General features: G+C 39.3%; 1 protein-coding gene across 2 annotated transcripts in view; it reads right to left on the reverse strand.

The window, feature by feature from the left end:
• Positions 1-6,126: 6,126 nt before the first annotated feature.
• Znf606 (zinc finger protein 606) overlaps positions 6,127-16,267 on the reverse strand; it is a 29,516-nt gene continuing 19,375 nt past the window's right edge. For both annotated transcript variants that reach the window (XM_036189757.1, XM_036189767.1), the window contains exon 7: positions 6,127-10,024. In XM_036189757.1, coding sequence (XP_036045650.1) covers positions 8,049-10,024 — 1,976 coding nt within the window. In that variant the 3' untranslated portion in view covers positions 6,127-8,048. The remainder of the gene's footprint in view (positions 10,025-16,267) is intronic.

Here is a 16,267-nt window from a genome sequence, read left to right on the forward strand (position 1 = left end):
AGATAGATAGATAGATGATAGACAATAGAGAGAGACCAGTATACAAGTACAACCTGCTCAGTCTGTTTTACTGTGTTTATGATCATACAATGGGGCTGACCACATTGTATTAGATAACTGGAGGAAGAGAAGAAAGCCCTAAGTTAGTGAAGACCTGAGTGAATGAGTATATGCTCTTGACATAGGCATGCCCATTTCAAGGACCTCAGAGCTTCAAACCTACTGAAGAAGGGCAAGTCCCCTCCTCCCCCACACACACAACCCCAGCCCAGGAAGTTCCTCTGGTCCAAGTGTGGATGTTGACTGTGTATGCAGAAAATGTCCACCAAAGCTTTCTTCACCCAGATGTTTATGACCTGAAGACTGCTCTCCTCCAGAGACTGCTCCTACCAAGATCAGAAAACTCTGTCTCTTTGACCCATCCATATAACAGAAACCCTGCCTCCATAACCGTGTATGATAGTCCTGCCTCCTCCTTGTTCAGCTGTATGCAGTAACACTACCTCTCATTTCAACTCCACATAATGAGCACACTTAGCTTCCAGGGTGCTGAGTTTTCTCCAGCAAAGAACAGAGGGCACCCAATGCCAGCTTTTCTGCATGTCCCTGTATCTGTCTGTCTTTTCTTCACTCCCTCACTGATCCCAATCAGATCTGTCCCTGGAGCTATGCTAGATGTATCAGATAAAACAATTAAGGGGCTCATCCCTGGCTAATTCTCCTTCTCTCAGCAGTCATTAGCGGCCTATAGCTCTTTGTCTAGGGACAGAATCCTGTTAAGATTTTCTCTCTTCCTTGTTGGTGTGTCTATTGATAACACCATTGTCCAGGATTTGTTTATGTTTTTTTTATAATTTCTAGGAGAGATAATCTCACAGCAGGCTTCTTGATATCCTGTCTGTTACAAATTCTCTGCTCCTCTTCTGTGATTTTTCCTGAGCCATAGATGCAGGGACTGTGATATAAATGTATCTACTGGAACTGGAATCCTCACCATTCATTGATCTCTGCAGTGTGTCCAGTTGTGGTTTTCTGTAATCATCTTTATTGGCTATAATGAAAATCTTCCTTGATTCGAAGTGATAACTACAATCATCTATGGGTTTAAGGTCAATATTTAGAATGTAGTTAGGAATTATGCTGACCTAGCAAAATGGCAGTAGTACATCTAAGATGCACGACTTCACTAGCCCCAGGTAGTTGGCTGGAATTCTAGTACCAGACATGTTTTCCTTCCTGTTGAGTGGGCTTTAAGTCCGATTAGACATCTGTTTGGTATTACCAATATGTGAGGGCCACTATTGCACCTTTATGGATATCTTGTCATGCTGACCATTGTTGTGGTTCATAGGTATCACAGCTAGTAAGGACTATTAATTGCTTCCCTCCCTTGGTAGCTTGCATAATCCTTTCTGGAACTATTGGAAGCTAGACCTCAGGAAGAGAGCTTTTGGGTTATACAGCTTGAATCATTCAAGTCCTGTGCCCTAAGTATACAATGTCATCATCAATAAGGACTGACAGGGAAGACGGCAGGCCCTCAAGACAGGAACCTGGAGGCAGAAATTGGACCACAGGCCATAAAGGAATGTTGCTTACTAGCTTTGTTCCTCATGAGTTGTTCAGCCTGCTTTCTTATACTATCCAGGACCACCTGTCCATGGCTAACACCATCAGTAGGGAGTTGGGTTCTCCCACATCAATCATTAATCAAAAGAAATGCCACAGACTTGCCTACAGGCCAATCTTACATATTTTCTCAGTTAAGATTCACTCTTCCCATATATCTAAGTTTTGTCAAGTTGACAAAAACCAACCAACACAACTCTACACATATACAAAGCAGCCACTAACTGCCTCTAGCTCTTCAGGAAGGAATAGAACCTCATGAGTCTCTTCCCCCAGTCAATGATGAAATGCCCTCAGGCCCAATCCTGTGTGGGTCCTGTATGGGTAACCATAGACGCTGTGAATTTATGAGTACAATGACCATATTATGTCCAGAAGACATCATTTCACAACATATTTCCCCATCCTCAAATTTTTAGATTCTTTCCATTTGTCTTCTATGATGCTTCTTGAGCCTTGGAGGAAGCAATATAGATATTCCATTTAGGACTATACATTCCACCATTACTTATTCTCAGTACTCTGACCAGTTATGAGTCTCTGCATTAACCCTTGCCTGTATACGCTTTTTTGAAAAAAAGCTGAGAGTACACTAATATATAAAAATATGGATATAAGAAGAGATTTTGACATGTCCATTTAGTAAAAGAATCATAATAGGTTCCTCACTAAGGCCTATGACCTCCCTACCTGTAGATACCCCAATGCACTCTAAAGCTAAATTTTTGAGTTTCATCAATTCACTTAAATCCCCTCAGCTTCAGTTTGCTCATGTGTAAGTCCTAAAAAAAAAAAAAAAAAAAAAAAAAAAAAAATAGTACCTGGTTCACAGGATTAGTGAGTTAAACAGTACAATCCTTCATAGCTCAGAAAAACAGAACTGGTGGTTTTGGCTTGTTTTATAATTTGGATAGAATATCTGCACAGGTATCCAATTCTCCTGCACAGACCCTTCCTCTTTGTGGCACAAACCTTCCTCCAGTCTTCTCCAAGGAGGGTGCACCTGAGTACAGATGCTCCCTAATGACTGCTGTCTATTCTACCTGCATACCGTTTTTCTCTGTGTGATGTCACAAGGCAGGGTGGTTGCTAGGGTAAAAGAGTGTCTTCAGAAGCGAAGGTTCTCTAGCCCTCGCAGACTGAAGACCATGCAACTGAGGAAACCCCACATATACTGTTCATGTTTCACTCCTACTTCTCACATCTGTTTGCAAGGCCAAGGTAATTTGCTTCTCCTCTGAAGTGACTACTTATTCCTCCCACCATTTGAACATCTGTCTAAAATTGCAACCCCCTCTTCCTGTGGCCCCACTTCACATTCAACCCTACTTTCTCCTTCCCATAGGCAACAGGAGCAGACGGAAAAATCATGAGTCTTGATCTAAAGAGGTCAGGTTGCACAAAACCTAGTCAAGAATTCAGTACAAACTGGGAGTGTAGCTAGGTGGTAAAACATTTGCCACCCTAAAGGCTCTGGGTTTGATCCCTAGAACTGCAAAAGCAAACCAAACAATCTACTTATGCTATGGTATGCCACCAAACACCCACACAGCATAATAGCTGTTATGTTGGCCAACAGAGCACAGGGCTAAGTCTCAACTTTCATAGGAGTTCACAACCTTGTATGCTATAATAGGGGAAGAGAGACAACAATAAAGAACCAAAAATAAAAGGCATGTTACCTGGAAACTTGTGCTATGAAACAAATTTTAAGCATGGCAATGAAGTGAATTGGCTGCAAGATCAGAGAGGGATGCCTAATAACCTTAGAGCTGGGGCCCAAATGAGAAGGGGAAGGGTAGCCCAACCAAGTGTTTGATCACTCAGAGTGGAAGTATACGTATTTTCTCTTCGCTGTCTCCTGCATTTGTATGTTTCTATCTTCCTTCTTCCTGAAGAATCATCTCAATTTATTTCAGTAGACATCCTCTTTAGTTCACCTGGATATTTCATCATTTCCAGAAAGATGTTCTTTCTCGAGGCAGAATTTTCTATTTGAGATTATCCTGCCTCAACCTTCTGGAAGAATAGGATTTTGAGCAGACACCATACTTGGAATCTCTGAAGGACATTCCTAATGAATCAGTTGAGATTAGAGAGATTGCTTAGAAATTAAGAGCATTTTCTGATCTTCCAGGGGACCTGAGTTTTGTGCCCAGCTCCTACATGGTAGCTCACAATAATCTCTGACTCCAGATCCTGCATACCAGGGGATCTGGCACCTTCTGACTTTTATTGCTCCAGTTCTTTGCTATGATCCAACTTTTAGTCACTGCTCTCTATAGTCTCACCAGCTTGAAGACATTTCCAGTCATTTCATCAAATGTTGTGGGGTATCCATCATGGAATGATGACGGACACATTTCTATATATTTAGGTCTGAGTGTTCTCTGCAGAGCCCCTTTGTTTTGAGGACAAGTCAAACCTGTTCAGGGATTAACCTCACCTCAAAGTTACTATCATTGCTTTCACATTATTCCTGATCCAATGACATGAAACACTCCTAATATTCTGCCCCCATAAATGATCCCAGCCTTTTGTGTCATATGTGAAAGGCCACCAGTTGCTACCAGTTTCCACTTCACCAGCTCTGCCAACTCCTTTCTTGCCTAGTTAGTCATCCTATAGAATCTCATCTTTCTCCATGCAAACACTTCTCTCCTGTTCCTGGTGCTATATCTTTAATATACATTATTCACTGTATTTCCCTTCAGAGAACTCATTACTTACCTTTAATTTTTGGATTGGTATGTCTGCACATATTTGAAGGTCAGAGGACAACTTGTGTGTGTCAACTCTTCTTCCACCTTACCAATCCCAGATACTGAACTCAAGTCATCGGGCTTGGTGGCATCACTCACTTTTTCACATTTAGTATTTCCTTTACCAAATTTTCCATGGCAAGGATGATATTTAATGATGACTATGTTCAATGTCTCACAACGCATGCACCTAGTAGGTACTCTGGCTCAGCTGACCAGATGAGAGGAAAAGTCTTATCTGTCCCAACACTGATGAAAAAAAACCAACTTTCTTGTGAAGTGTTATTGCTAAAATACTTGAGTCTAGCTGGAATGACTGTAGTGGGAAAACAAGGACCAATAGAGTCCAGTGGGGAAGGGGGCAGAGGTGGTGCTGGGATGAAGAAACTTGTGAAGGAATCATCTCCCGGTGAACTGTGTTCAAAGATGGTCAAGTCCCCACACAACTCGACCTTCCCTGTCCATTTGTTCCTCATCCTCTTTTCCTGCCAAGCCCTTCATCTCATTTCTCTGTCCCTACCTTTCTCATTCTTCCTCTTAGGCGCACCTCACTTTTACCATAGTATCCAATAGGAGTCAAATGTTCAGGTTTTTATCAAATGACACCTCGAGTCTCAAGTGACCATGGACTGAAACCATCAGCCAACATAAATCTGCCTGCCTTTTCCTTGGGTATTTTGTCACATCAATGGGATGCTAACACAACAGTCAATGTGAACAGTAAGGGATATTTCAACACAAGGTAGAAGGTTACCAGAACAACAATGAAGACACTGTGGGAGATGGAGGGCATAAATGTCAGTGGCATCTACCAGAATTTCAAGATCAGAACATAGATTTATCAAAATGTGGTAGAATGGGAAATAAGTGATACAAAATAATGTCAATGCAGAGGCAGAAAAAGAACACATTAAGATTTGCAGATGATAAGCCCAAAGTGTAAGACTATAGCTAGAAACAATGAGTCAAACCTGTGTTTTAGAGGGAAGGGACAGAGAGCAGTCTACATGGGGGAAAGTAAAAAGAAGAAAAAAAGCAGTCACCTTGGACAGGACACAATGGGCACAGTTGAGACCTGTAAATAGGAAATTGAAGCAGCAATAACTGAATGGAAGTGGACTGGGCAGGTTTGAGTTGGGGAGGAAAGGAAGACAAGTCAGAAGGGCAATGATCTGAACCATATATAATCTGGAATCAAGATAATAAAAGGGAACCCAGGAGTGCTGGACAAACTACCACCAATAGTCTTGACTCTCCAGTGTCATGTAAGCATACATAAGAAATGATAGAGAATCCTTCCAGGAGGTGGACAGTAGTCTAGGAACTTTGGAGGAGGTACTGGAGAGTAAAATCTAGACCTTGCACTTGCACAAGCTAAGCAAGCCCTCCATCCTGTACTACACTCTTAGCCCTAGAACTTTTGACTCCTAGTTTAGACTCACCTTGGAGGCCCTTTTAAAAACACTTTTATGCGATAATTCTGTTTGCTAATAAGGTTATAAAATAAGATGCTAGAGTGCTTATGAACTATTGCATACAATATATGGAATTCCTTGGGAATCTAGAAATCTGAGAAACGGGGCTTCTTTGGGATATTAAAATGCAAGATTCATATCATTTTGACAATATGATTCTAAATACATTTTTTCACTCTCTTAAATAGGCCATATTACTATTTTCTCCAAGAGTCATTGTAAAAATCACAATAAAAGCCATCAGTTATTTTTTCCTATAACATTTATTAAGAGACTATCAAACCCTGCAAAGGAGGACACTAAATGTTACATCCCAAGTTGTCTGAAGCTGTAAGAGTCAGAAGTGAACACAGAATGCTACTTCTCACCATTGGGAAGTCCTGGACTCTTGAGGGCTAGATGAATATGTCCCGCAAATTTCTACCCAATACCTTTGAAGCATATCCAGAAATGATCCTTGCCTGAGTCCTTGAATTCAGTTTGCTCCTTTTCTCCTTTAAAGGAACCTCCTCACTACCAGTGATGGACTCAGGCAGAACACTCTTCCCAAATCCTCCCTATCAAGCAATTTTTTCATGTAGAGAAGATAAGAAAAAGGCTAACAATGAACTCAGAGGGCACCTTCAAAACTGTGTCCTAATGGGCGCTAATTTCCAACATGTCAAAGAACAAATAGCCTTGCTTCTGCTTTATCAGGAGAATTTCTGAACCCACATAGGACAGTCCTTATAGTTATTCAAGGTCACAATGCCCTGCTGTCTATAACCCTCAAAGCTGTGAGCCATGGAATTCTATGGAACCCAGGATCCAGTGGTATCCCATGTCCTTCTCAGAGTTGTTCATATTCCTAAGAAATCCTGGTTCACATGTTAGCGGAAAATCCCTCAGGACACAGGAACCAGAAAACTTCATTTTTCATTACTTAGGATTTTCTTGAATTTTATTATTAAATCTTTATAAAAAAAAACACTGAACAAAAGTGAGTGAGAAAACACAGTGGTTAAAAACACAAACTCTAGAGTCAAACAATCTCAACTGTACTCCTTACTAGATGTGTCCCTTAGGTAAGTTACTCAATTATCTCTGTTTCTACTTATCCATTTGTAAAACTGGGACAGCAACAATGCCTACATTATAGAGTTAAGGGAATTGAACAAATTAATATTTTTTAAAAACATTTAAAATGAACCCTAGCACATGGTAAGTGCTTATGTATTTGTAAAACAAAAACAAAAACTAAACTAAAAATAAATAAATAAAAAACAAATTAACTGGGTTAATTTCTCCATAGATCTAAGAGGTCTTTCTCCAAACACACTTTTCTAGACGTTACAATAGATGTGTATATAAAATTGTGTCCTTCTTATGGTTGTTCATTCTGTTACACACATTGCCAGTGTCCACAATCATAATTTATAGTAATTGCCTAAAAGAATTATAAACTAACTGCCCACAATTCATTGATAAGTGCCTATGGACACTGACACACTAGATTATTAGCTATATACTTTGTTTCAAAACTCAGTCTCATATTTTTAGGCAATAGCCTTTCTAACTTATATCATTAGTGATCTCCTTTACTAATCTTTTCTAAAGAGGTTAACCTTGATTGACAGTAAATACTGCACTAGTTTTTTCTTAAATTCAGATTTACTATTCCACATTCTATCCCTTAAAGAGCACCTAGACCCTCCCCTTGTAATAGCAAAATCTGTTTCTATAATTATGCACAAAATGTTAATGTAAAGCTTTCCATCTAATATTCTAGGCAGTATCTTCCCAGTCAAAACACTACTCTTGGCATAACACTTGCACTTAATAATGCACACTGATCTACAAATAAGAACTGTTAGAATGCCTCATTCCCCCAATCATGTTGCTCAAATATGGATTCCTTGAGGACCATATAAGAAGCTTAAGAGCTTTTATTTATAATTTCCTGAAACTGAATAGGGGCTACATAACTGTTGAAAGGTTTTTCCCTAGTCTTCTCACTCATGTCACTCATTAAGGTTTCTTCTAGAAAGAGATTTCCTGTTGTATAATAGAAACAGTCTTACTGAATTCTTAGTTAAAATTTTCCTTGTTGGTAATATTTATAGGCTCTTTTTTTCTCCTAATGTTGTATGTTTTTATTGTATGTTGTCAAACACAATAAAAGAAATGTCTCTGACCAATTCAGTTACAATTTCTCTTCACTATGATTTCTCTGATGCTGAAGTAAGGCTGAATGACCACTAAAGGCTCTTCCACACTGATTGCATATAAAGCGTTTCTCTCCACTATGCATTCTCTGGTGGATAATCAGAGAAGAATTCTTACAGAAAGCTTTTTCACAGTGATTACATTTGTAGGGTTTCTCTCCGGTATGGTTTCTCAAGTGTACAATAAGGGAAGAACTCTCATTAAATGCCTTCCCACATTCATTACACCTGTATGGTTTCTCTCCAGTATGAGTTCTCCGGTGTGCAATGAGGTGAGAGCTACAATTAAAGGATCTTTCACATTGATTACATTTATAGGGTTTCTCACCAGTGTGAATTCTCCTGTGGGCAACAAGGTGACAGCTCTGACTAAAGGATTTTCCACATTTATTGCATTCATAGGGTTTTTCTCCAGTATGAGTCCTTTGATGCCTAACAAGATGAGCCATCTGGCTACAAGATTTCCCACATTTATTACATTCATAGGGCTTAATTCCAGAATGAATAATTTCATGTTTAGTAAGGGCTGAGCGTTCTCTGAAAGCTTTGCCACATTCTTGACAGTTAAAAGGTTTCTCTCCCGTGTGAGTTCTCTGGTGAGCAATAAGATGGGAACTCCAACTGAAGGACTTTCCACACTCAGTACATTTATATGGTTTTGCTCCAGAGTGAGTTCTTTCATGTTTACTAAGAGCTGAATAATCCCTAAAGGCTTTTTCACATTCATCACATTTAAAGGGTTTCTCTCCAGTATGCATTCGCATATGGGCAATAAGATGGGAACTCCAGCTGAAAGACTTCCCACATTCAGTACACTCAAAAGGTTTCTCTCCAGTATGAGTTCTCTGATGTCCAATAAGATGGGAGTTCCAGTTGAAAGATTTCCCACATTCATTACAAACGTAAGGTTTTTCTCCTGTATGGATTCTTGTGTGTACAATAAGATGAGAATTCCAACTGAAGGCTTTCCCACATTTGTTACATTCATAAGGTTTTATTCCAGTGTGAGTCCGTTCATGTTTAGTAAGGGCTGAGCGATTCCTAAAAACTTTCCTACATTTCTCACATTCATAGGGTTTCTCTCCAGTATGAGTTTTCTTATGCTGAATAAGGTAAGAGCTCCAAATAAAAGATGTTCCACATTTGTTATATTCATAGGGCTTCTCTGCAGTATAAGTGCTTGTATGTTGAGCAAGTAATGAGTCATACCCAAAGACTTTCTCCCATTCATTGTATTTATATGCTTTTTCTACACTACCAATTTTTTGATGTTCCATAAATGATGAAAAGTAAAAGATATTCTCATACTCTTTATAGTCATACTGGTTTCCTCCAATTTGAAGTCTTGGATGTTCAGTAACTGATGGGCTCTGGTTAAAGATTTGATGGCATTCCTTATATTCATAGAGTTTTTCTCCTGCATGTACTGCTTTATGATCACCAAAATGTATAATATGATTGAAAGACTTCACAGCATCAGTACATTTGAACAAATGATCTCCAGTTTGCATTCCAACAGGGTAAACAGGCTGAAGAGACTGGCAGAAGACTTTGTCATAATCATTATTTACACAGGTAACTTTATCTGCATACATTATGGCTGAATTACATCTCCAACTTTCAAGATGTGCATCAGGTTTATAGAAATATTCTAATTGAGGAACTCTCTGAGATGGAACCAAGTTTAAGCTTTGGCTGTACTCTGTGCCAAGATCACAGAATTCAGAACCTCGTTGAGAAAGTACTTGTTTTTGCATGAAGACCATTTGCCTCATACCTGTACTCTGGTTCATGTGATACATTTCTAACTGGTCTTTACATCCCAAAACTCCTAGCCTGGAGAGCCAAGGGTCATCCCATATATAACTTTGTAATGCCATCCCATTGGATTGTTCTTCCTCGAAAACACTCTGTGCTGGAACCAATGCTTTGCTTTCAACATTTCTCATCCACTCTGAAACAGAAGCAGGGGAGCTGTGAGTGCATAAAGATCTCAAGATTCACTGGTGAAATTCACTATTCATACTATAGAAAAGGCTAGAGTATATTTCATTTTCAAGTACACATATGTAAGCCAGAAAAATTTCATAAGAGAATAGTCAAAAGTAAAAAATTGATAACTACAAAACAAAGTATATAATAACACTACTAAAATCACTGAGGAGTACTTTTACATGAAAAGGAATATTTACAGGGAAAATTTAACTATGAAGGGCTGAGCTACTTAAGCCATGCACATTACCAAACTGGCTTGCTTCATGGCTCAGCCTTAGCCATCTCCTGAGAACTGATAATATGAAATATTGTAAATGTTACCATACCCTTTCATGCTCAGGGCCTTGAAATAAACTTCAATTTCTCTAGATAGCTTGTAACTAATGTCATTTCTAGTGAAGATGTGTTTTCTCTCTAGAGATCTTAAGTCTAGGAAATCTCAGTCATATGGTACTACTTCCTATATGATCAACCTCCAGAAAGCACACTGGCTTAAGCTCACCCATGGTTCCTAATAGACATGGTTCCTAGAAGACAACTTTACAGATTATCACAATTTCTTGCTAGAAATCTATAACTTCATTGTGAAAATATCAGCAGGAACTTATATTTGGCTTCCTCTGGACTCTATTATATTGCTCTCTATTCTTTTTACTGTAATAAACCATAAACCGATGGTAGTGAGTTTCAAATCCTATAAGCCATCCTAGTGAATCAATGGCAGTCCTGGATACCCCTAACAAAAGAACATGCATGGAAAAAAGGAAGGAAGGAAGGAAGGAAGGAAGGAAGGAAGGGAGGGAGGGAGGGAGGGAGGGAGGGAGGAAGGAAGGAAGGAAGGAAGGAAGGAAGGAAGGAAGGGCTTAATAAATAAGCATGCAGGAGGCCTTTGGAAAGTAATAGTTAATTCATTAAATAGTTATAATTTACTTCTGTATTATAATGTCTTCCTGCTTCCCATCTTAGTACTGGTAGAAGGTTATGAGTAAGTAAAGTATCAACAAGATTTTAAGCCAGGATATTATTTATAATAAACTACTATGACAATAATTGTTGCTCCAAAGTCCAGTCAAGATTTAAACACGCAAGATTTAACAGCTCAAAGGGAAATCTTATCACAGTTTAAAGATTCTCCTAGAGAAGTAATTCCTGTGACTACTAGAGAATCATTTTTTAGAGCAGTGACAAAAGAAATGGACTAGAAAAACAGCACAGTGAGTTGAAGTTTGAACATCTGTATTTAAATGCTAGCTCTACCACTAATCCTAAGCAGGCTTTTGTGGTGACTGAATGTCAGTTTCTGAATCCAGCAAAATGCCTGCCAAATTGAATGTGTGTGTGTGTGTGTGTGTGTGTGAGAGAGAGAGAGAGAGAGAGAGAGAGAGATAGATAGATAGAGAGAGACAGAGAGAGAGAGACAGAGAGAGAGATATTAGCAATGTGTCATCATGGCTGGGTTATCAGTCTAAAAATCAAGAGAATCTGTATTAATTTTGTACTACTATTATAATAAGTTATCACATACTTAGTGAGTTACATAACACAGATTTATAATCTTATAGTTCTAGAAGTCAGCAACCCAGAAAAACCATTGTCTTATCTGGCTGGGGTTCTTGTCTTTGATTTGCCAAATAGGGGAAACACATATCCTACTAATTCTGGCAGAAAACTGAGGTGAGACCAACAATATAATACCCAGAATAACAGAAAGGAAAAACTTGAGTAACAACATGCTCATAGAAGCTTTAATAGTGACAGGGCTGAGTCATCTCAGAGACAACTTCCTGAACAGGACACCAATAGTGCAGACACTAGGATCAACATTTAACCAATGGAACCTCATGAAACTGAAGTTTCTGTAAGGCAAAGAAACACCATCAACAGGACAAAGCAGCAGCTTACAGAATGGGAAAATATCTTCACCAACTCCACATTTGACGGAGGGCTAATTTCCAAAAATACATAAAGAACTCAACAAACTAGACATCAACAAACCAAATAATCTAATTAAAAAATGGGGTACAGATCTAAATAGAGAATTCTCAACAGAAGAATCTCAAATGGTTGGCAAACACTTAAGGAGATGTTCAATATCCTTGGCTATCAGGGACATGCAGATCAAAATGACTCTGAAATTCCATCTTACACCTGTCAGAATGGCTAAGATCAAAAACACAGTGACAGCTCATGCTGGAGAGGATGTGGAGTAAGGGGAACACTCTTCCATTGCTGGTGGGAGTGCAAATTTATACAGCTACTTTGGAAATCATTGTGGCAAGTTCTTAGAAAATGGGATCAATCTATCACAAGATCCAGCTATACCACTCTTGGGTATATACCCAAAAGATGTTCAATTATACCAAAAGGACATTTGCTCAACTATGTTCATAGAAGCTTTATTGTAATGGCTGGATAACATAGATGTCCCTCAGCCGAGGAATGAATAAAGAGCGTGTGGTACATTTACACAAGAGCATACTACTCATATGTTAAAAACAAGGACACCAGGAAATCTGAAGGCAAAATGGATGGAACTAGAAAAAAAATCATCCTGAATGAAGTAACCCAAACCTAGAAAGACAAACATGGTATTAACTCACTCATAAGTGGATACAGCTGTAAAATAAAGGATAACTATGCTACAATCTACAGACTCAGAAACCAGATAAGAAGTGTTTGTGGGAGGGGAGGTGCCTGGATCTCCCTGGGGAGGGAAAACAGAAAAGATTTCAAGTGGACTGTGGACAGGTGAGGATGGAAACATGAGCAATCAGATTGGGAAGGGGGGAAGAGTACTGAAAGAGGGGGTACATTTCAAGGTCAGGTAAAAACATGGTACAAGGGAATCTCACAGGAATCTACAAAGATGACTATAACTAAGACTCCTGGCAACAACACATACAGAGCCCACTGGCCATCTTCTATGACCAGGGAAGACATCAAGAGGAGGAAATGGGAAACCAACCCAGTTACATAACCTTCAATCTATAGTCTCTCCTGACTATCAAATGTGCTGGGGTAAGGGTGGCATAAAGATTGAGAGAGTGGCCAACCCAATGATCAGTCTAGCCTAAAAATGATGCCCAGAGAATAAAACCACCCCTGACACTACCTGGAGCACCAGGATCCACAGACTGGGTGACCAAGAAACTTGGGTAGAACCAAGCATGACTGGAGGGGGGAAAAATGTCAATATAATGATGTCTAATATTGTTCTGCTATACACATGGCTTGGTGCTTTGTCCAATTGTCATCAGACAGGCTTCATCTAGCAACTGATGGAAAGAGATGCAGACCCACAGACCAACATTAGGCAGAGCTCAGGAAATCCTGCAGAAGAGGGGAAGGATTGTAAGAGCCAGAGGGATCAAGGACACCACAAGAAAACTCACAGAATCAACTAACCTGGGCTCATAGAGGTTCACAGAGACTGAACTGACAACCACAGAACCTAGGCACTCTGTGTTGGACTCCTTTACTGGATTTTTGGACCCTGCTTCTCATACTGGGTCACCTTGCCCAGCCTGAATACATGGGGAGGTGCTTAGTCTTCCTTGCAACTTGATATGCCATGTTTTCTTGATAGTCACGGCAAACCTGCCCTTTCCTGAACAGAAATAGGGGAGTAGATGGGGGGAGGGGAGGAGAGAGGAGGGAGGGACTTAGAGGAGAGGAGGGAAGGGAAACTGTGTAAAGTAAATAAATTAATTAAAAATAGCGTGACAATTTAGGTCACATGAATATGCATAATTAATTAAACTGTCAAAATCAAAAAAAAAAGAATCCAGGAGGCAACAAAAGACAAGTAACTCTTCACACAGGCAATCCTCAATAATATTATAACTTATTACTCTTTAGAAACTATGGAAGTTAAAATGAAAAATTCAGTTAACCATGAACTTTATACCCATTAAGATTATCAAATGATTCCCAGATAAAACCTTAGAATTTGTTGCTAACAAACCTCCCCCACAAGAAATGCGAACAGAAGCTGCTGGTTCACAGGTGAGAGCACTTACTACTCTTGCAGAAGACCCAGGTTCAATTCCCAGCTCACAACCATCTATAACTACAGTTCCAGGGAACCCTAACCCTAACCTTAACCCTTACCTATGCTATGTCTGGCGTGGGTTATCAGGGAAAAAAAAATCTACGTACACTATGTTCTTATGTCTGTTAACTTTATTCTTCTAAGACAAAATTCTATCAATTCAGCTATAGTTCCACCAGGCATTCAAGGAAGGAATAACTCTATACATAACAAGCTCTATATCCATCTATTTTATTTCTCTGGGATGAAATCCGGTCTCTATAACTGCAGTTCCGTCCAGGTCCCCAGCTCATAGTCCAGCTAACAACTAACTCCTATGCTTTTAGCCTCATCTTTATTCCCTGTACCCTCTTTCTCCATCTCTGCTACTCTCCACTCCTGGCACTCAGAAAACTCTACTGGAGATCTGCTTACCCTCTACGGAACCTCTGTCATCTCTCCTCTCTCTTGCCATGCTGTTCTGTCTCTCTACAGAAAATGCCTGCCTTTTCTTTCCCTGGGCACCTCCTTTCCTGATTCCTCAGGAATGTGTTTTATCTCTCACATTGATATGTAAAAACCTCTTTTGTTCTCAGTCAAAATGCTCAGGAGAACCACTAGGCCTCCTCAAAGCAAGGGGATGGTCTGAGCTTCATTAGCACAGAAAACAAAGCTATGCGTCTCCAGCCAGCTTGTCTCCTAAACTCATCAGGGCAGTTAGTAACTTAGCAGGTACTGCAGAAGACAGTTGGAATATTAAAGGCTGGGTAACACCAAATATTCATAATAAATGGCTTGCCTTTTGACAGACCCTTGGCCGGTCAAAGTTCAGCTTTAATACACAGCTGAATCTCTATGATATATTCTTGTGGCCCACAGGACCTGGACTCACTTATGATAGTGCATACATGCACACACACATGCACAAAATTAAAAATAAAAATAATTTTTTTAAAAATGCTAAAAGAAGCTCCTTAGTCTGACATGGAAAAAAAATCAGAAATAACTCAAAGAACACTAATAATGAAATTACATAATAACATGACAGCAAAATCACATTTTGGTTTTTTTTCCTGTTTTATGCAGAGTCCGTCCCCTGTCCCTGCCCCCACATGTAGTCCTGGCTGTCCTGAAACTCACTATTTAGGGCAGGTTCCCTCAAACTCACAGACATCCACTTGCCTCTGCCTCCCAAGTGCTCGGAATTAAAGGTGTGTGACACCACACCCAGCAAAATTACATTTTTTCTTTATAACAACTCTTTATCTGATTTTAAAGATAAAACAGCTCTAGAAAGATGGCTCAGTGATTCCTGCTACCAAACCTGACAACCTGAAACATTAGTATGATAGAAGAAAAACACTGATCCTACAAATCATCTTCTGACCTCCACATGGGTACTTACCTATCCCACCCCAGCCCACCTCCACGCAAATAAATATAATTTAAAATTTTAAGAATTCTAACAATTGAAAATGAAAAATATAAAACATCATTAATTACAAATGTATACTGATAACATAAAATGCATAAATATGTAAGAAGCCAAGCTACACAAAAGCAGAATGTTTTTAATACTAACAAGATTAAAGTGGTATTAATCCAGGTAAGGTTATTATAGAGATGTTAACTGTAATCCTCAGCACAACCACTAAGACAATAACAACAGCAACAAAAACATGGTAAAAGAGGGAAAAAAGAATAAAAGATTATCTGTATTGGGAAGTAATAATAATATAGGTAAAGAATAGTGAGTATACATGAAATTTAAACTTATACATTTTATGTAGCTTTGACTTTTTTAATCATGTGAATACACTGGCTAATATTCAAAAACTATTTTTGTTTCTTTGTTGTTTTTCTAAGTGTTTGAAGCCATAGACTACAATTTGGAAACTGAAAAAGCAAATTTTTAAGTAGGTAAATAAATGAAAACTTATCTTAGAGAAAGTACAGCAAATATGAACACCAAGCACAAAGCAGACAGAAAGGGAGAGAAATTCAACACACAACTGCAACCTTATGAGAGAGGCTCTGCTCTTAATCAGGGGAGGGGACAGGAGGGGAGGGGAGGGGAGAAAAGGGGAGGGAACAGAAGAGAAGGGAAGAGAAGGGGAGGGGAGGGAAGAAAAGGAGAGGAAGAAGAGAAGGAAGAGAAGATAGAAAGGAAGA

This window comes from Onychomys torridus, chromosome 1 (genome assembly GCF_903995425.1).
Source record: "Onychomys torridus chromosome 1, mOncTor1.1, whole genome shotgun sequence".
Taxonomy (NCBI): Eukaryota; Metazoa; Chordata; class Mammalia; order Rodentia; family Cricetidae; genus Onychomys; species Onychomys torridus.